The 21,727-nt window shown below is 41.7% G+C and overlaps 1 protein-coding gene and 1 non-coding gene across 3 annotated transcripts; both read right to left on the bottom strand.

The window, feature by feature from the left end:
- Positions 1-279: 279 nt before the first annotated feature.
- On the bottom strand, positions 280-21,427 carry BNIP3L (BCL2 interacting protein 3 like). 2 transcript variants are annotated; one of them, XM_010948427.3, is made up of 6 exons: positions 21,229-21,427; positions 14,339-14,522; positions 10,341-10,413; positions 5,380-5,483; positions 5,113-5,262; positions 280-3,040 (listed from the first exon to the last, which is right to left on the bottom strand). In XM_010948427.3, exons 1-6 carry the CDS (start codon positions 21,329-21,331, stop codon positions 2,992-2,994), a joined length of 663 nt encoding a protein of 220 aa, XP_010946729.2. In that variant the 5' UTR covers positions 21,332-21,427; the 3' UTR covers positions 280-2,991. The 2 variants fall into 2 exon arrangements, with proteins under 2 accessions (XP_010946729.2, XP_074211795.1); XM_074355694.1 differs by lacking the exon at positions 21,229-21,427 and adding an exon at positions 15,233-15,379.
- LOC123614945 (U6 spliceosomal RNA) lies at positions 11,774-11,880 on the bottom strand. The gene has a single exon (XR_006722451.2). It is a non-coding gene; the product is annotated as a U6 spliceosomal RNA (small nuclear RNA).
- Positions 21,428-21,727: the final 300 nt, after the last annotated feature.

Below are 21,727 nucleotides of genomic sequence, written 5' to 3' on the forward strand. Positions count from 1 at the left end.
ACAGGCAGGCTCTTAATTCCCTTCTGCAACTGCTGAACACTGACTCAACTTTCAGCAGATCCCCTCCTCCTGACGCTCTCTGGCAGCACAAAGGCTCTGAACGTCACAGCCCCGTCGGACTGCTCGCACACTTCTCCGACAGATGACACCGTGTCGTGGCTGTCTCCCCGAGACCCGGGAGGGCAGGAACACCATTCGCTCCCATACACTTGGTACCCTGGCAAGTCCTCTAAACTCCCAGGCAGCCCAAGGGACAAAGAAATCATATACTGACAGAAGGAGTTTTGTGAGAGCTTTAATGGCACAAAATGTTTGTAGCTACAAGTTATACATGTGTTGTAAACTGTATACAGTGATACAAAGTGCTAACTAAACAGATGAAGAATGAGACGCGTAATCACTTTGGCTCAGTTAATTCCGATCGTTTCAACAACTGGTTCATTTAAAAATTCATCTGACTGGCTAAGTCTTCAATTTTCATTCTTGAGAATAGTAAATATTTTTACTGCAATCAAAGTAACTCGCTGCACTTCTCAATGTGCAAGTTTGCACAGTTTTGCTCTTGATTATATTTACAAATATTTTAAGCCAGTTTTCATCAAACATAAGAAAAATGAAGCCTGCCTTTTCGTCCCCAAATTGTAAACAGGTGTAAAGCTTTTTCAACATTAATCTTAAAACTGTCAACTGTTAATTGTCAAAGTCTCCTTTCCCATCCCACAGTCTGTTTCCACTCAACACCAATCTGGGTGGGAGCATAAACATTCATCCCGCATGTTAGGGTCATCAATAAATACTGCACGATTTCATCTTAATATGATTCAGTTCTACTGTGATCATGTATTCATGTTTTAAGTAATAGTTCAAAATTTCACAGCTATTAAAAGGGGCAGAGCTACATTTATTTTCAATGTTGAAAAAAATTGTAAATATACCTAAATTCAAATCACACTCCTGACAGGATTACTACTGAGTTTCAAAAGAGAGCAATGGGTTGCCTATAAAAAGTTGCCTTGTCTTTAAGTATAATTTTACTTTTCTCTCCCAAGGTACCAACTGTAACACAAACTATACATTTTAACAGTTCAGCTATTTAGGTCTCTTTACCGGCCTTTCCAATTTTATTCAGGCTTTTTCAAAATCAGTGGGCCATCAGATTTGCTTTCTTCTCTAAGAAGTTCAAATATGAAGCCTTGAAATAAACAGGTCATGGAAGGCAAATCAAGTGTTACCAGGCTTGTGAGTAAGACAGAAACAAGGTAGAATAAAAAGATGTCCAAAATTATTTAGACATCAAAACCTAGAAAGAAAAACAAAGCAAAATAATTCAGAAAACTACCTGGATATATCATCCTTCTTAAAGACAGCCAGCTATATTCTTGAATAAAGGTACTCAGAACTTAGTTTTTTTGTTTAATCTGCATGTTATTTCCCTCTATAGCACATCAATTTTTACAAAACTTGATGTGAGAGAGAGGAGAGTCGCGGCAGCCTGGCAAACCTGGTTGTCATAGTGCATCTACGTCAACCTGGTGCACTTCATTTACTGAATAGATTGCTAGTTTTAAAATTCCTGGTGGTTCTCTAAATATTCAATAGTAATTATTTATGTATAAAACATACCACAGTATCCGTCAGAGTCATGCTGGGGGTTCTGAAATCCAGTAAACCTACTTGAAATAATCGGTAGTCCTGACGCTTTCTAACAATTTGGTCCTAAAGCTTCACATTTTAGAAACGAACAAAGAAAGTGTATCAGTAGAGGAAATTGCTGAGTGTTCTGGAACTTTAGTAGGAGTTTCATGTAACTGAAAAGAAGGCTACAGGAGGAAACGGCCAGCGCCCGCAGAATCACAGGAGCCCCTTGGGGAGGTGGCACAGTGAACACCAGAAAGGGAGGGTGCGGAAGGAGACACATGGCATCTCTTCAGAACTCTGTCAGCTGTTCCCACAACCCAAGTCTGCTTTGCAAAGTCGCCCAAGGCTTGGAATAACTCTGAAACAGTCATCTTCAGAGTTGAAAGGCTTCAGAGTATAAGTGATGCTTCCTAAAACAAGAAGCCTGTATTTACACCACAAATTGGAACTCATTCCAGAGCCTCTTAGGAAAAAAATTTAAAAAAGGAAAGAAAAAATTTAAAGAAAGTCATGACAAATTCACGTGCAGCTAATAAACATAAAAAATACCAAACACACAAAAATCCCCAAAAGCGATTTCATAGATTTCTGGGCCTGAGACGTTCCCTACCAGAGAGAGATTCTACACCACAGAAGAGCGTGCTGTTAACACACTGGTATTAACGTCTGCTGGCGCGTCTTAGCCCTTCCATTTCCTCCCTATCATTTAAACAGCCTGCCTCCTACGAATTAAAAGGCGCCATTAAGAGGCTTACACAAAAAGTGGTTCCAAAACTGGTTTAAAATAATTTTTTATTGCCCAGGATACTTTTTTTCTTGCGTCTTGTTTTTTTCCATTTGTTTTTGTTTCCTTTTGTTTTGAATTAACTATAAATTCAAGCTTAGGGAAGCCTGCCTTTGTCTTGAGAAACAAAACAACACAGCTTTTATATCATTTGCTAACCTGATCTTGGTTTTGAGAGAGAGACGGGAGGTATCCTGCAAGTGTTAAATTTATCCCATGAATGATGCAGGTATAGGTCTGTGGTCTGTAGGTACTAAAAGAAGATAACAGCTTTGTTGACAAAATTATAATCTGCTGGTGGCATTTGCGGAAAAGAAGCCCTTGCAATTTCTAAACAACAGTAAACTCTGTTAGGAAATTCTAAAGTGTTTTACAGGCCAAAAAGGGAATGAGGTTAGTAAAATGCCTCAAAAGAGTTTGAATACTGGATTTGAGAGTTACTGGAACTTGGATATGTAAAAATAGGGCGGCAGGTTGATTCATGCTTACAATGGTCTCAAGTTCAAATAAACTACTGTGACAATACACCACTTTACGAGTCACACGCCTTCCCAGGGCTCTTCTCTCCCTCAGTAGGTGCTGGCAGAAGGTGTGCTCAGTCGTTTTCCAATGTAGATGCTGAAAGGAAACAGAGTGTACCATGTGTCATCTGTCTCAACAACTCCACCCTAGCTCATCCACTGGCTGAACTGTACTTAAGAACCAAAATTTTCAGCCCTTGTAAAAGGCTCAAATGGTCTATGTGCACAGTTCCCTGGCACCCTGAAATCATCACTGACTTTCTTAAAACTAGTCATCAGCCAGCTAAACTGGTTTTATGTGATTTTGTTTACTCATTGGGCAGGACTGGACAGCACAGGGGCAGTGATCAGACAAAGCGAAGCCAGAGAGACCAGATCCCTCCAAAGAGTAAAGCGGAGCCGGCATCCTCCGAGATGTTCCGTTGTGATGCACAAAAACTTCTACTGGTATTTCAGGCACAAAATACAGTAACACACCCAACTGTAAAGTGCTCTAAAGGGCTCTTCCTACTCTGAAGGATGAAGGGCCTAGCATTACTTCTCCATGCCAAGCAAGTGTTCTCCCCTTAAATATCGCAAGCAGAGGGAATTTAGGGAAGATCCGGAATCAGCCCCAAGCCCCAGGGTAATAAAACCAACGGTACTTTTTTACGTTCATCTGCAGCAACAGTTACACTTACACCAGCAAGAGAAACAGTCCAAAGATGTAGCACAGGAAGAGATACCCCAGGGTACAAAAGCCGACTGCTGCCGTCCTGAGGGCGAATGGACTGCTGTGCAGTCAGGATGGAGGGGAATCTGGGAGCCGAGCCCGGCCTCCACACCAGCCCCACACGACCCCCCCCACACACTCCCTTCCTCCACCACCGCCTTCCGTTCTGCTGGGGGCCACTGCTGCGCTCACCGTCACAAAAGCGGATCAAGCACCCACAGGGACAAAAGGGGTGTGTGGACAAGTCACATATGGGAACTTCCAAGTTCATGACTGTGAACATCTCTCCCATATGCTGAGCTCCTTCAAAGGAAGATAAGGGAAGGTGTGTACCTTTTGCCTATTATATATAGAAAACGACCCACTGGGCACGCCTAAAGAGGACAGTAGGTACGTCTTGAAAAAAATGAACAGCAAATGTTTAACTCCTAAAATATTTCAAAACTATTTTCTCAACTATTCAAATCAAGGGGAAAAAAAAGAATTTAAAGGACATGCCTGAAAAAATGAATTACAGGTAAATGTGGGTTCAATTTTAAAAGAATTTTTTAAAAAATGCTACCAAGAGAAAAAAAAAAACAGTACCCTCAACCAACTTTCCAGTTTCACTCAAGGGCTATTCAATACAATGGTGTACCTTCTCATTTGGGAAAAAGAAATGTTCACATCAACCTCAAGTTACACAATAAAGGTTAGTTTACTTTACAATTTAGCTAATCGAGCAATTCATAAACAACAACAAAACCTGAAAAGAAAAATCAAATTTAGAAGAAAGAGTCCACCTAAAAAATGATCATTTAGGGCATTAACATGAACTTCTTTCCAAATAAGAAAAAAAAATCTACTATTTAAAACTGCTTATTCAGACAGGTAGCCCCCGCTTTTCAAAAGTTCACTTTATGTCACTTCACTCTACGGGTCAGACCTACATTCACATCTGTTTTCGCTAACTGAAAGACATTCGAAGAGGACTTTCACTTTTGTGAAAAAAGGCGAAAAGCGAAAGCAGCGTTCAGCGCTGGCTCTGCAGCGAGCTGCTCCGGAGCCGGCCCCGCCGAGCGCCTTCTCGGGAGCGCCTTCTCGGGAAGCGCGCGCAGCTCCTCGGCGCCCGGCTGCCGGCTGCCACGGCTCTGAGCCCTGCCTGTGAGCACCTGCGCTTTCTCTCCGGGGGTCCTGCGCCTCCCTCAGCAACACGTGTCCTAAGGTGACTGCTTCTTCCCTTTACATCATCTCAGCTTACGGAAGGTTTAATAGAGATGCTCTATTTTCAGATAGCGGGGGAACATGTATACCAATAGCTACCAACTTTAGTAATTCTTTTAAGTTCACCTCATTTGCACTAAAACATTAAAAGAAAAATGATACAAACTGCTATCACATACATTTCTTACATCTGGAAATAAAATATGTGAATAAAATAAATGGAAGACACTCCGGGTGAGCTGACCAGTACTTACCCCAGCCCCAAAGCCAAAACGTGAGAGAGGAAGAGGGATGGAATGAACACCTTAAGAAACTCTGCAGAGAAAATACCCCCTTTCTTCATGGCTCCGCTCTTCCTCATGCTTAAAGACACAGAACGTTTCGGGTGCCTGAAGTGGAACTCCCTGGGGAAAGAAATTCAGAGGCAGGTGTCAGAAACGCACTTGCTGAAAGCATCTCAGGAATGAGCAGGTCCACATACACCCACTGGGTCCACTGGGAAGAAACCTGTGCCAACTTACTTGGGTGGGATGTTTTCAGGTCTACTGGACCAGTCAGACACCCAGTCTACACTTTTCTTCAAAGCATCTACCTCTTTCTCTCCTTCTGCAACTTCTTCTTCTGACTGTAAAGAAGAATTCACACTTTAAAAAAGGAAAAAAGACCGATTCTTTCTACCACAGAAGCCAAGTCTAGACAAACTACACAGAAGTCATAAGCTTGTGCGTAATAATTGTTAAGTACGAAACATGCTGCTTTTCTAGAAAGGCCGACCAAATGATCTAAGATCAGAGTATTTGATATCTGGGGAAATAACCCTGAGTTTCATGGCTGTTGTATCTAAACACAGAATATGAGCCTGAAACTTGAATTATACCTCAACTGAAGAATATGAATATGAAGAAAGTGTATTCTGGGATATAATGTTAATTAAAGTGTGTTAAAACACTGACAGCTGTTGAACCTGGGCGATGCTTATATGGAGTTCCGTTGTAATATTCTCTTTACTTCTGTTAAGTATTCAAAATTTTTCATAATTAAAAGTAAAAGGAAACATCAAAAAGTATATGCTAATAAATACATAGTGATGAGAAAATAAACAACTGGGAGATCTGATGAGGAAATAAATAATGACAATATTTATTAAGCATTTATCGAGGGACAAGCAACAGTCCAAGCACTTGACATGCATTAACCTTAACCTTACAACAACCCTACAGAAACAGGAACCATTACTACTGCACGTTACATATGAAGTGAGTAGCAGAGCAAGTATTTAAAACCCAGGCAAACTGTCTCCAGAGCTCCTGCTAAGCATGAGGTTTTACTCCCTGGAAGGAGATTATATTTTTTAGACAAACTGCTATATCCAAACATTTTCCAAGGCTTATTCAAAACTACTGAAGCCAAAAGTTTTTAAAGAGTAATTTATTTAAAATTGAGTAAGAATCTAACATCTTTCATTCTAAATAAATGAAGAAGAAATCCTTTTTCTTGCTAATGATAACCTCAAGTTTCAGGGTAAGAACAAACAAAATTTCCAATGGCTTCTCTTTCAATAGAACCCACAGGAATGAGACATTCCTGAATATAACACAGTATTACTTACTCAGTTTTAAGGAATACGATGCTATGACCCCAAACCAGAGGGTCTCAAAGCTACAAATTATTCCGATTTTTTATTTTGTTTGAATAGAATTCACTCTTGGACCCACACTTTCATTATTCTCGGCAGATAGTTGTGAAATTCGGAGCGGGACACAGCCACGTGATCCCTCTCTGCCAAGTCTAGTTCTCTATGAGAGCCCCCCCCAACAGGAAGGTAGCCTCAGAGAGTCTCTAGACACAGACAGTCCCTATGCTATCAAATCGAAAGTAAAATCCCCGTGGATTTTTGCAACTCTGGTACCATCATTCTCATTTAGTTCTGCTGGACTTGCCAAATTCCACTGAATGACACAATGTAGCCTTTAGGATTAAGTCTGTTCCACTTGTTTGAGATTTGAGATTACTCAAAATCCTGACCTGGCTCTCTGGGGTAAATCTGAAAACATCCTAAATCAAAAACAGTAAACTGTTACAATTTACTTATAGATCAGGAGGTGTCACACAATAGCTCACGACAATCAACACACTGTAGGCCACTTCTGTTTCATTTCCAACTTTGGTCTCAAATGTCTCTCTCTAAAACTGCTCAAAGATTTAGGCTTAAATTTGTGAACAAGGTAATACTTCATATTTTCCAAGAGAAGGAAAATATAAGATTTTATGCTAATTTTTTAAAGATTATGATATTTGGACTATTATTAAAAAAAAAAAATTCCCAGATCAGTTTAGAATCCTTACCTTAAGAATAAGGATTGTAAGCTCTCCTCATTCACTACTGCCCTGTCTTCTCCTTTTATTAATCTTAAATTTGCCAGTTTTAGGTTTTAAACTGCCCTCTGATTCTTGGAATTCCAGAATACAGTAAAAAATGCAGTTAATCGAATTAAGTAATATTCATGCCTTTAACCAGATCAACAACCCTCTTGCCACACCTATGTCTATTCTGATCATTTTAGCCTGTTCTTGCAAGGAAGTCCTTTACCTTCTAATCACGTTTTCCTTCTCTGGCCCACCTCAAGCTCTTAAGGCCTCTAAATGTGGGTATTAAATGATATACTGTGGTACAGATAAACCGCAGTTTTACAAGAGGGAAAAGGAAGATATTTTCAATTTGTTTCATCTTTCAATTGATACCCAGTCCTGTGCTGGCCTCTTTGGTCCCAGAAACACACTGCAAAGATGCCTCTGAGAGACAATCTCCAGTCTATTTTCTGCCACCGAACTGAGACTCTTAAGGACTATCATCCCCAAAGTATGGTTTTAACAATCTTTTCCTAAATGTATTACATCCTAGGCTTCCTCATACCACGACTCACCAGACATGCTTCAGTTCACTCTCTCGAGCCTGTGAGCGCTCCTGAAGTCAATCCCATTCACTGACTTATTTAAGTAGAAGGAACGGGGGCCACAGGCTCGGACAGCTCTGGTTTCAATCCTGGTCTATCACTAATTTGCTTTGTGATCTTAGATAAGTGACTTAATTAAGATAAAGCTTCACTTTTCCCATTTGCTCATGGGGATAATATTCCCTCTCTCACTGGACTGAAAGCATACTAAAGTGGGAAACATTTTTAAAAAATAAATTTAGCACCTAGAATATAGGTATTAGTGCCTTTCCTTCCTCCTCCTGGAAAAGGGTAAAAATGTCATATATTCCTCGTGTAGATATATATAAAAATATTCAATAAGAGCAAATACCATAGTGGTCAACTGTTTTTAACTGTTTCCTAACCCTAAGCTTGCTTTTCATTTATGAGGAAAAAAAATCCATCCCCCCAAACTCTAATTAATTTTAAACTATCATTTCTTCAATTAAAAACAAGCAACGTAAAAAAGGCTTTTTGAAAGTTTAAGTAATGATACTGATTGACTTCGCCCTTATTAAAAGTTTAACTCTAAAAGACAAAATGTTTTTCTTTTAGGTGTTAAACTGCTTTTCCAAAACCAGAACCTGGTTTAAAGGGACTGATGTGACTGTTAGTATCGTTTACCCAATGCTTGGTGATGCCCAGTGCTCCTCTAAGCACCTGCTTCTGAGTAAGGATCACACTAGCAATCCGACCACAATCTGACACAGAGGCCAGACGCTTCCATTTTCTCGCCTGAATTTCATCAATTCCTTTGGAATTCTAGGACGGATGCAGTCAGCTCTAGAATTCCACTTAATATTCAATTCTCAGGTGAGCCTAAGTGTGCACCTGCCACCCCATGAGCCAGGACAGCTCTTATCGGTAGTTACCAGGTAGATTATTAGGGGGGAAAGTATGTGTGGAGAGGGAGGGAGGTCTAAGGTCAATAAGTCTGGGAACCACAGTCGGCCCTCAGTACCCGTGGGGTGCACATCCGTGAGTAAGGAAGGCTGACGGTACCTCACCACTTTAGATGAGGGACTTGAGCATCTGTGGACTGTGGTACTGTTGTGGGGGTAGGGGGAGCTGGAACCAGTGCGCTGAGGATAACGAGGAACGACTGTACTTGGTTTAAGTAAGCAAATTTCTTTACTGCGCAAGCTGTCAGAGCCTTTAGTGTGCCACTGTGCACCGTGACCACTGGAGTAGGAGGGCGAGGGAGCCTGGGGCTGCATTATTTCCCGCTTATCTGACTTCGGAACTATCTCACGGGGCTTCCCTTTGAATGAGTGTCCTCAAACCGTATTTTGGAAAGCGCTACTCTAGATTTTCAACTCATCTGTACAAAAGGCCACATGGATGGAGACATCTTCCTGAGGAAAAGCCTACAGCAAAGAATTCATTTCACTCCTCTACCCTGGGACTCCTGAGCGTACTTTTCCCCACGGAAACTTTATACACTTTCCTCTTTATGAGCGACAGCTGACTGCACACAGCAAAACTGACACACGTAAGCGAGCAATTCCACAACTCCAGTCAGACGACTTCCCACACGGGAGCCTTGCAAGCTTCTCTACGTATCCAGCTCATTAGACAATAAATGAGTATTCAGGCCCATAAATTTTCTAGATTTCAGAAAACAGCACAAGTAAAGCACAAAGTAGGGAGAAAGTGTGCAGCCTCGGAACAGAAAGAACACAGGTGAATCCAAGATAACATGCAAAATATTTCCAGTGCAAAGGGACTGAGGACACTGCATGGTGAGAGCCCCGCAAAGCAAAGTTTTTGTTAGAATTTGTTGAAACATTCAAATACGTATATTCTTCAAGTACCTTAACACAGGAGAAAAGGACAGTGGTTCCTGTCCTCAAGAATTTGGTCTCTGACACTTGTAGGTGATCTGACACACTGATAAAGTCAAGGGTTGGCTATGAACATTCTAAATTGTTGACAACGATTATTTACCGTAAGTTTTATACTGAAGACCTTTGTAAGCTTTCCCTACCACATGCATCTATATTTCTAACAATGTCGACTCCTAGTGAACTACAGCTTCTTTACCTTCAGGAACTGCCCATAATTTAGATGAATCTTTCTCTAGCTGTTGAAAGTCTTCTCAAAAGTCACTGCGCTCTGATTTCAGACACAAAAAAGTTTTCACACCTGGTTCTATGACAACCTCCCTTTTCATTTATTCTGTACTTTAAATAAGACATCTGTCTCAGTTTTCTGTTTATAAACTCAAGAAACTAGCTTAGAACATTGGAATGACACATTACAGACAAGAATTTTCCAATTCTTTTAGGGCCACAGGACCCAAAATTCTTAGTTGTAAAGGAGTACAATGATGACTCTACCATCATAAGTAAGTTCCAACATCAGAAACTGAGTAACTTTAAACAGTTTCAAACTATTTTTTAAACCCTTCATATTCTTTCCTGTATTTTAGCAAAACAGAATTAAAGATTTGCATTTTCCTAATTATCTATGGTAAATCAGAAAAATAAATTAACACACACACACACCTGAGAGCTGTGGTCCCTGCTGGTGCGCATCTCCACGTCAAACATGATCTGCCCGTCTTCCTGTGGGGAAGGGCTGGGAAGAGAAGGACATTCAGCCATTAGTTTTAATTCTCATTTTGTCAAAGAAATGAGCCTCCATTGGAAATTAGAAAATTAAAAGTTACAGTAGTATGGCTTTAAAAAAGCATCAGATCAGAAAATATACCATAACGCCATGTAAGAAAAAATGAAACTGATTACGCTTACTCCCCAAACATTCCCGAATTTTTCAGTGGTGATAAATTCCTTTGTAATGATAAATTTGCAAAGGAAATACTACCTAAAGGCACAAGACTGTCACATTTTCTTATTTTTACTCCTTTTCCAATAAAGGTAAAATGATCTTCAAGTTCAGAAACTCTAGTTTGGAGTTCCTTTTTCTCAAAGATCTTTCATCATTCATAACTCGCCCCCAGCAGTTCTCATAGTGAGAAAGCAGCTCTTAAAGATTCTTTCAAAAAGTCTTTGAGGTTAATATTGTTTTCATAATACTATTAGGCTTTATTTGCTTTCTTCATTCTCATTTTCTGATGTGTGTACTGGAATTTTCCAAAGGCTTACATAATGTGTAATATCACAACAGGCAATGCAGATGAGACGAGAACCCAGCTGCTTTCTACTAAACCAGATATTAAAGAGATCTTCATAAATTTAAACAATGCCACTATTCTTAATAAATTTTTGGTTATGGAAAAGTTACTTTTTGTTTAACAAAGTTAACTTACATTAAAATGTAATAGGTTTAGTATTGTTGAATGAATGAATACATATTTTTGAATGTTTCCAGTTTTAATTTCTAATATAGTAAATGTCAAAATATATAACCCACATAAATAGAAGATCTTTGGGGTCCCTAATAGTTTTTAAGATTGTAAAGGAGTACTGAGGCCAAGAAGTTTAAGAACTGATATTTTACTTATTTCAGAAATGTTTACTGTGAGATACTTCAGAGTATATAAGCTTACATACGAATATATAACCTTTAATGAAAAGTGCAAGATACATTCCCAGAATTACAAAAATATACAAATTTTTAGACAAAAATAAATGATTACGAACTGTACTTGATACAATAGATGAATACGATGTGCTAAGTTCTGTTCTGAGCTTTAGCAACAATTCCTTGTGTAACCACAGCAAGTCACTAGATCTTTCACTACACACCCCACTCCCTGCAAACAGAAACTCGAGTGGGCGTGGAGAATGCTCCAGGCTTAACTTGCTCAAAGGAATAGATACTAGTTATCAAAGTTACCAAGAGCACGTGCACAACGTTAATATTTAGAGATGCTGGTAGAGTGACTGGAAAGTAAGTGAGAACACCACACGTTTCAGGCTGGATCAGGCCTAGGGATCTTCAGCTATTATAACCGCCATAGGAGTTGTTGTTGTTGTTGAATATGGAACGCTTCACGAATTTGCGTGTCATCCTTGCGCAGGGGCCATGTTAATTTTCTCTGTCTCGTTCCAATTTTAGCATATGTGCTGCTGAAGCGAGCACCTGACACAGGAGATTCTTAAATGGGGATAAGAAAAGTGAAAAGCTGGTTCTGTATCACACCACCATATTAATATATTAAGAAAATTTTGTCTTGAACTAGAGATTTCAGGCTATAGCACAAGAACCAAGTAGAATCCAGTCCTCAGTTTACTGTCATTACGCTCATGACACTGTTGGGTTCACAGCCAGAGATCCAGTCAAGGCCCAGCCCCACGGCCACGACCAGGTCAAGGCAGTACAATGACCAAGTCAAGAACCGAGAGAAGCTTGGCTCTACGTCAACACTCTTCTTACTGTTGGCATCGATCTCACTTAGAAAAATACTCAATGTTTCTCTGGCAGCCTGTTCCTAGCAATGTGACTGCATTAGAGCTATAGCCCTGGCTCATGGCAGGATCAGCTGCAGAGTTTTTTAAATATTCTCATGTCCTGTACCCTACCCTCAACAACAGAACGAGACTCTCTAGGGATGGAGTCTGTGCACTGATACATTTAAAAGCTCCCTGGCTGAATCTAGTGTGTAGGCTGGAGACTCCTAGAACAGGCTGGAGCACAAAGCAAAACACAGAGGGGTTACCTGCTAACAGTCACCACAGGGACAAAGATCCACCTATGGGAGAATGTTTAAGTTGAAAACATAAATTAGGTTTGGGACTAATATCTAACAGCCCTAAAACACTTCTGCCTACGTGAAACACTTTTAACTTCAAATAGAGAGACGCCGGCAATTCAAATGACGTGCATTTTGAAGGCATTTTCAAAATGCTGAAGCATCAGTCAGATATCCCAGGAGAGGACTGCTGAGCTGGAGCCCTGGGCCTCCTGGGAGAGGTGACCAGTGACCCAGAGCCTGAAGATGCACAAGCAGAGAGCAGGAGAGTGTCCAAAGGCACCCGCCCACCTCGAGTCACATGTTTAGAATCCCGACTGAAACATTCTCACGGGGAGGTGAGTTCACATTCAGTCACCAATGTAACTGCGACCACAAGTGAGAGAGGAAGAGGCAAACGGGAGCTTTCCTCTGCTCCACCCCAACAGCAGGTTAAGGACACGCTAGTCCCAGTGATCAAGGGTTGTGTACTTGAACATACAGGAAAAGCCTTATCAACAGGCCCATTACAAGTAGAAAACTTCAGAAACCCATCAGCGAGTCCCATGATATAAATGTAATAAAATATCAACTGAAGTCTTAAACACAGCTCGATGCTGCGGCTACCGGCATCAGCGGCCAGCCGCTCAGAGGAGAGCCATCTGCTCTGCTTCTGCTCATGACAAGAGCCGTCCCTGGATCTTCAGAAGCACAGGGACAAGTGAGAGATGAGACAGGGTGGCAGGGGTGCAGGGTGCCACAGAGCCGGCAAACCAGTCCTCTGCTGCTTTTGTAACACCAGTGGGTCAGAAGTCACGCAGGAACCTGGAACAGGATTTAACTCTTGTTTCTCCTTTTACACTTTTCCTGTTAAGTAAGTAATATTATGTGCTATCTACAGAATTTGTACAAAGGATAAAAATATCATCCCCCAGAGATCATCGCTGTTTACATTTTTCAGTGTTTCCTTAATCTATTTCCTGTGCCTCTGCATTTTCTACGTGGCTAGCATCAGTTAACTCTTACGTAACCAGCAGATCACCAGGTATCCCATAATGCTACTGCTATGGCTGCCACTGGTCTAAGACTCGTTCAATCCACCACAGTGTCATTTACTACCTAGTCCTTGGGGAAAAAAAGAGACTTATAATGAAAAATACACTAACAGCTCAGTTTCATTCTGCTCATGCATCTCTCTGTATTCTTACTCATTCGCTATAAGCAGTTTTTAAATTGGAAGAATTAGATTTCTCAAGCCAAACACAGACAAATGAGACCTGATACAAAACTTCCTCTGAGCTCTAAGGAAACACGATGGTCTCAAAATGAACTCTCCTGACACCCTGGGCTAGTGCTTCCCCTGTGCAAACACTGCTGTAACTTGGGTCAACCCGCTGTTCCTACGATTCTGACATTCACGGAGCGTCTACTCCACGCCAGCACCATCACTGTCAAGGGTGCAAAGGAGACAAAACATGACCCCTGCGTGCCTTTTAAAGCCTCACAATCTAGAAGGGAGGACAGATATATACAGAGATAACTGTATTCAAGGCAGAAAGAGATCTGTGAAAGGACAAAGGAAAATGGGAGAAAGATGAATTCTGTTAGTAAACATTCACGCCACTGACTTTTACACTGGTCCACATCGAAAAATGATACATTCTGAATGAGGAAACTGATTTAATCTAAGGGAAAAGTGGGCCCTCCTGTCCTTGTCAATTAGCTGTCTGATTTACATACATGCTGCAGGAAATCAGGAGTTATATTTTGTCAAATTAAGATGGAAACAACTGATTTTTTTTTCTAATGGGAATGAACCTTGTAACTCACCTATTTCCTGAAATCTACCAAAACAAGGATCTCACTTACCTGTCACAGTGAGAACTGCCTCTTGAGCTACTCTGTCCAGATTCATGTTGTGCATCCAAGAGGATCTTCTCCATGTCTCCATTGTGGATAGAGGACGAGGAGGGCACGTGTTCTAGCCCCCCGTTTTTCCCATTGCCATTATCATTGCCATTGCTGCTGTTCATGGGGAGCTCCACCCAGGAACCTGTTGGACAAGTCAGATAACTGCAGTTAACCACAGCAGAACTGAGCTCTCTCATGTGCACATAAGATGTGAACATGGTGAGTTCAGATAACGATTCTGACTCGCCTCAAAGCAAATGCACGCGTATTCTGAAGAAGATAAACAAGGAGCAGTAACCGTCTGAAAATCTACATAGTTCTGCCCCTGAAGGAGCTCATGCCATCAACCAACTTAGAAGAAGCTAGAACTCTAAAACGAGTATCTTAGTGTCTTTCGGCCAATTTTTCTCTCTGGTTAAAACTCAGCTGATACACAATAAACACTGTACTGAAAACTTTTAGGTTGCTTTTCAAAAAATAAATGGCCACTTTATTATCAGACAGGCTACTTAGTTACCCTTTAATATTTTACTTATTTTTCCCTATCGTCTACCTTAGCCATTCAGCTGTAACATACCTCTCCATCTGGCTTAGAGGTATGTTAACACATGAACCCTAATTACCCCAAACCACTGAGAAGCTCCGAGAGAGGGAACTTAAATCCCATCACAAACATTTCGGTGTGTGTGCAAGTCTGGAGCATGAAAGTCGTGCAGCTGGCTCATAATGCGATCGGGTGAGAACACTAAACATTCTGAAAAACAGCTTCATCCCTATCCCACAAACTAGTCTCTTCCCTCCTTTATACCTCGCTCTTCGACTCTTTCTCCTTTCTCTATGCACTAAACGTACCTTGTAAACTTGTCTTTTCTCTCTTCTCTCCCACAGGTTCCCACTTTCTAGGGTTTTCATTAAGCCTTTGTTGGTTTGGGGGAGAAAACTGCATCTGCTATGGGCAACACTGACGTTTTCTCTGGGGATCAGCTGGAGGGGGGTGGAGCCATAGGAACAGGGATGTGGCTCGGTGAGTTTGCTGAATACATGAAGGTACCTTAATTTTAACAAGAATTGATAACAGTAGCCAATATACCAACTTCACAGCAAGAAGAGATGGTGGCATATTTTTTTCATACTTTCCATTCCTTGTAACAAATTTTGTTTTAGAAAATATAACCCAGCAAGTTGGTGGAGCCATTCCTCTGAACTCCCCACAGAAGTGTTGGAGAGAGTTCTGTGACTGAACAGTCTTCATCAGTAAATGAGAACAATCGCCAGCACAGGCTCAAACCCTAAAATGCACCCTGCATGAGGTGATGACTAACGCAGATCCAGAAGTGAACTCAGCATTACCCTTCTATGAAGGAAAAGCTCGAAGGTAGACCTGGCTGGAAATCTGACTATCCCACTTACCATCTGTCTGACTTTCTGAGCTTCAGTTTCCTCACTTGTAAAACAGAGATGGCAACACAGTACCATCCTGCCAAGGTGGATTACACAGAGGAACACAGGTAAAGTGCCTGGTAAACAGGAGGTGCTCGGTGATAAACTAGTTCGAAGAGTTGACATTTATGATGCACACAGAACAGTGTTTGCTCGATAAAAATCAAGTCACCCCTTCCTTCCATTCCCTCTAAGGTGGTACCAGTGGCTGTCACAGCCCCACCATCAGCACGGATGACAGTCCTTTGGGACTGTACTGCTGGACAACAAACACAACTGCATGACAGCTCCCTGGTCTCGTTCTGTCCACACACACAAACGGACACAGGCTAGACAGAATTCAAAATGGATGAGCAAATTCAGCTAGCAAAGCTAAGACAGATCTGACACTAAAGGTCACTGAACTAAACAAATACTTGGAGTGCCTCTGGAGTGTAGAAGAAATATACCAAAAGCATCCCTAAATTTAGAGCTCTGCAAATATTTCACTAAAAAGAGTGACAGGGAGAGAGGTACGCGATAAACAAATTGGTTTTTCCTTCCACTTTTTCTAGGACTATCAAACTTATTTTAAACCATTGGGACCAGCTCTTCTTGTGGACAGAAGACCAATGTGAAAAATAAACAAAACCAAACAAAAGGCCAGAGCTGCTCTGGCAGAAGCAGAACAAAGGACCAGGAGTTCTAGACTGGGGATCCGTGGAAGCCAGTCTTCCCCGAAGTACAACTGATGTTCACTTGAAGCAGCTGATCAAAGAGAAAAAAGGCTCTAACAATAATACCAGGTTTCCAAGACCTTGGTTTTTTTTGAAGGACTTCCAAACCCTTATCTAAATTCTACTTTCTGCATTAAAAATCTGTAAGCAATCATAAGGTAGGATCTTGAGGAGTCACACCTAGAAAAGCTTGGTAAAAGTGACCCCTGTAACTGCCTCAATGCCCTGCAGAGTAACTGAAAGCCTCTCTCCTCAAGGCAGATGCTGTCTATCGGGCATGTGTTAGTGCAGTGCTGTTAAACAGCAGACTGAAGCCAGACTCCCCTGCTACCACGTCCAACTGTCACAGCCCAGACAGGTCACTGAACGTCTCTGTGTCTCAGTTTCCTCATCTGTAAAATAGGGATAGTAATTGTATCTACCTGAATGTCATCAAAAGGTGCAAGGTCCAGGCAGGAGAGAAATTAAGTCCTGGGGATGTAACGTACAGCATGGTGACTACAGCTTATAAACCCTATTGTATATTTGAAACAAAAGAGAGTAGGTCTTAAACGTTCTCATCATAAGAAAAAAAATCCTTTTGTAACTGTGTGGTGACGCACGTTAACTACACTTACTGTAGTGATCGTTTTCAATCATTTCTCGAATCGTTATCTTGTACTAATCTAATGCTATATGTCAATTACATGTCAATTTAAAAAAAAATGGTTGCCTGCACATGCTAAAAAAAAAAAAAAAAAAAGTATCTACCTCATAGGATTATTGGGAGGGTGACTATAATAAACCACAAAAGATTCCCTAGTACAAGTGCTGTGTGTTAGTTACTATTATAATTATACTCCGTATCTTTAAAAAAAAAAAAAAAAGAAACATTTCTTACTAAAAACTTAACCATGTTTCTTGAAACTGTAAATCCAGTAAAGCAAAAGTGAATACCAACTCCTCCTAACCTCCCATTCCTACTCCTAAAGGAAACTACTTTTAATAGCTTCATATGTAGCCTTCCAGGGTTTTTTCTCTCTTGTTTTTTTCCCCCTCCTCACCTCCCCCCAGGGTTTTTTCAGTGAAATATAATTCTGTGTTTTGTTTTTGTTTTTACAAAAAAAAAAAAAAAAAAAAAAAGGAATTAAACTGCACATATTTTTCTGTAAAAAGTGTTTGTTACCTAGCAACTTGTTGATGTCTTTCAAGTCAATCTATATTGCTTTACTTCAGTCTTTGGAATCACACTGCATCCCATCATAAAGATATACCATACATTAACCATTATCCAAATGGCAATGGTTAATCATTACCCAAATGATTGTTTCTAATATTTTGTTGTAACAACCAGGACTGGAGAACATTGTAGAGGGTAATCTGGCAATATCCATTAAAGGCCTTACAAAGGTAGATCTCCTTTAACTCGTAATTGTCTTCCAGAAATACTATCTATGGAAATAAACAGTGCTGCAGAGAAAGTGAGGACACAGATGTCCGTTAAGAGTTCACGATACTAGTTTTATCTTCTAAGTAAAATGGAAAAAAAAGCAAACTCGCCTTTCTCAATAAACTACACACACCTTTTTCTCAACACCTAGCTCATTCCTGATTTACAGCCTCAGAATTTCTCAATGTTCTAACTCCACCAATCCTCACCAAGTCCCTTTTTATTTGGAAAGGAAACAAGGCAAGATAGGAAGATTGTGCTGTCGGAGCAATACAAAGTAGAAAAAAATTTCAGAGTGAATTCTCTTCCTAATAATGAAGCTTTAAAATGAAAAACTGGAGGTTCTCTCTCTTGCAGTAAAATACTACTTACAAACTAAAAACTGTTCTCTTACCCCTAGTTGTACATATACACGATTTATGAGATACTTTCTAGTTTTAAGTGTGAGAATTGCTAAGAGGATTCAGAGATGTCTGCTTCTACTGTCTCTAATGTAGTTCATAGTGACGGCTGGTCCTGCAATTGTCATTACATTCATGACAGCTGTATTTACTCTTTACAGTTTATAATCACCAGTTCAATCATCTTGCAAGAAGAGAAGGAAAAAGAGTATTTCTCATTCTTTCCCTAACTTTTCAAGGTCCCACAAGAAACACATCCTAACTAGAGGTGACACATTTCATTATGGCTTATCTTCTTTCCTCAAAACCTTTAAGTACCTGATGCTGGAATCTGGACAGAGAACAGTCACTGAGCTTCTTCTAAAACTATCAACTGGAAAACAGCCTTTTAACTTTAGAAGTAGTTCAGATACTTGTCCACTAATTTGTAATGAAAGTGAACAGTCCCCCTACAAGGATAAGCTTAAAAAAAAAAATCAGAGGCAGGTTTCATTATTCCAAATATGTCAATTATTTGTTATCATAACTCTGCGTTGACCCCTGAACTAAAGATAAAATCCCAAGCCAGAGATAATCTGTACAATGAGTTCATCTCCTGTTTTTCAGAGTTGTGCAACTTTACCCAACAAAGAACTTCAACTTATCAGCAATTTGGACAGTATTAGATGCCTGAATAAGTTGTTTTGCTCAGTGCCCAAAAATCACTTGAAGGAATCAATAAGGCTTCTTGTTTTGTTCAGTCCAGTGTCGTATAATGAGCTAAAAAAACAGAGTAAAAGGCAAGAGGAGAGTAATGAAATATGGCACTATCTAAAAGCTTTTCAGTAACATTTAAAAGCTCAAGCTGGCTCCAATAAAATACTTTCTATTCAGTAGATTTCCCAAAGCAACATTCTGATATCACATACAGGCTGAGTGTTCCTCTAATTCTGTAAGAGCTAATACAAAACGTAGCAGCAACTGATTGGCCAAGGACATTAAATATCTCATAGGTCTGTCAAGACAGGGAGAAAAACCATCACATATAGTTCAATCCCAGTTTTTTTCTTCTTTTTTTTGGTTATATGGTCAAAGGACAATAAAAATTCCTTTGCTTTCTGTGAAATCACGTACACATACTAACCGATTTGCTACCCTGTAAGTATCATAGGAAAACTGGACTACAATTAAGAAACAGTATACTAAAAAGAGATAGGCAGGCTACCTCTATCCATTGGGGGGGATAACCATGAGAGATTAAGAAACACACAAAATCAGGGGACTGTGGGCCACTGAAAAGAAGTGTCCTGTAAGGAACACTAGATCAGGTGAAAGTAAAACCTCAGCATTAGGACCTAGCCTGCCGTGAACCTGGACAACACACTTTACTCTAGACCTGTTTCTTTACTGGTAGTTAACAGTGGACAGTTCTCTCTAAAGTTTCTTTCCATTCTAAAACCACATGCTTCTAAAAGAGTATGCTAAAAACAAGTCCAACAATTAAAAACGCATATTAATATATGAAGCAAGTAACATTTAAAGACACAGAAATTAATCCTAATTTACTGTGGGAAATAATATATAAATCTTACATTCTAGAACATAAAACGCTTAAAAGGGTTTTAAACGTCAACATTTAAGGAATTAGCCATCAAAAGATGGCACAGCAGCAGTAAGCAACGAAAACATCTTAAAAATACCCACATTCTACCCTCATCTTGTGAGAGCAGGAACTCTCTTCCCCTAAATAATTTTTAGGCCATGTCGGAACACCTCCCTCTTATGAGATACTGCAAATGCCTTTAAATGTCATTTAAGCAACCAAATGATTTTTAAACGACTTCATCTGGCCATATGCTAACTGTTCCAACCACCTCTTTCAGGAGATAAATTACAGGAAGGTTAGGCAAGAACCTTCCCAAGACTTCAAGCGAGCTTTAAAGACATGTGGGAATAACCTGACGACAAGATGTCTAAGCACCAGAATGTTACGAAAAGCAACTGCAGTTGGTCGTAATTGGATATTGCCATTAACTTTCAACCGCCCCAGTGTAATCCCGTTTCTGAAAATTCATTGCCCCAGACGCCGCGATTTGTGCAATCTTGAATGGTTCATGAGGCAGTTCATAATCAGGTTTGCAGAACACACCGTTTAAAAAAAAAAAAAATCACTTGAGCAACTCAGAAAACATCTCAAAAAGAAAAAAAAAAGTAGCATAGAGCCTCCTCACCCCCCCCCCCGCCCCACGTGATACAAGTAACCACTAAATTACCAAATAATTTTCCTGACCAGCCTGTGGTAACAAAGGAACGCAACAAGAGGGCTCACATTCAGACCCAGTGAGGGGAAGGCAGACCCAGTGAGGTGGGGTCAGCCGGGTCTGGCCCAAACCCCGCCGCACACTTGACCGCCCGCCCGTCCCTCTGACGCCCCCTCCCCTCAGCCAGCCGCCCGCGTCCATCCCCAGGCGTCCCCGCCGCACGTCCCCATCCCTGCCCACGTCCCCCCGGCGGCCCGCTCCGCCCACCCTCTCTCCCCGCGCCCCAAGGCCCGCCTCTCCACGCCCTGACTGGCTCCACTCCGCGGCCCACCACAGGTGGGATAGGCTGGGCTCCCTCGTCATCCCACCCACCTCCCCTCCTCAACGGCGAACAAAAGCAGCCCCCAACCCGAGACCCCAGGAGGGAGCCGAGACAGGTCAGGAGGAAGACAGGAGCAACTCCTCCTGACAGGTGACGGGAGCTGTCAGTCACCCGCACATCCTCGGCCTCGACCAATGGGCTGCCTTCTCCTCCCGCCCCCCGCGCGGAGCTGGCGGCGGCGGCCAGAGCAGCTCCTCCTCCCCCCATCCCCTTCACCGAGCCCGCCGGCCCAGCACTCACTGTTGAGGCCGGCTGGCGGGGGCAGAGGCTGTTCCCCTTCTTCGCAGTTGTTGTTGTTGTTGTTGTGCGGGGGCGGCGGCTGCTCTACTAAATGGGACGACATTGTCGGGCAGCTGGAAGAGCTGCGGCCGGAGCAGGACTGTCTCCGGTCCTCGGGCAGCAACACAACAAGCCGAGTCCCCCGCCCCCTTTTCTGCGCCTGCGCAGTCCCTCCCCTGGTCCTGACGTCAGGGCCCGCCCCGGCCACGTGATGACAACACAACAAGCGGCGGGGCGGGGCGGGGGCGTGGCCAGGCGAGATGGAGACGTGGAGACGCGGGAGTCAGGCTGACGCGCGTGCCGGGAATGAATCCTTGCGTGTTATTTGCAATGGCCGGGTGGAGTGAGTTATGCGGCTGGAACTGGGGAAGAGGATGCGGAGAAGTGTGTGACGAGGAAGTGGAAGGCGCCCGGGTGCTGGCACCCGGCTCTCCCACACCCACGGGATCGACGTTGTTCT

The sequence above is a fragment of the Camelus bactrianus genome, chromosome 31 (assembly GCF_048773025.1).
Source record: "Camelus bactrianus isolate YW-2024 breed Bactrian camel chromosome 31, ASM4877302v1, whole genome shotgun sequence".
Taxonomy (NCBI): Eukaryota; Metazoa; Chordata; class Mammalia; order Artiodactyla; family Camelidae; genus Camelus; species Camelus bactrianus.

Excerpts from the sequence above, each read along its gene's own strand:
- BNIP3L (XM_010948427.3), bottom strand. The coding sequence starts at position 21,331 with ATGTCGTCCCATTTAGTAGAGCAGCCGCCGCCCCCGCACAACAACAAC. Across the intron at positions 14,523-21,228 it reads CCCGCCAGCCGGCCTCAACA|GTTCCTGGGTGGAGCTCCCC; the intron begins GTGAGTGCTGGG and ends CTTGTCCAACAG. Across the intron at positions 5,263-5,379 it reads CCTGAAAACATCCCACCCAA|GGAGTTCCACTTCAGGCACC; the intron begins GTAAGTTGGCAC and ends TTCTTTCCCCAG.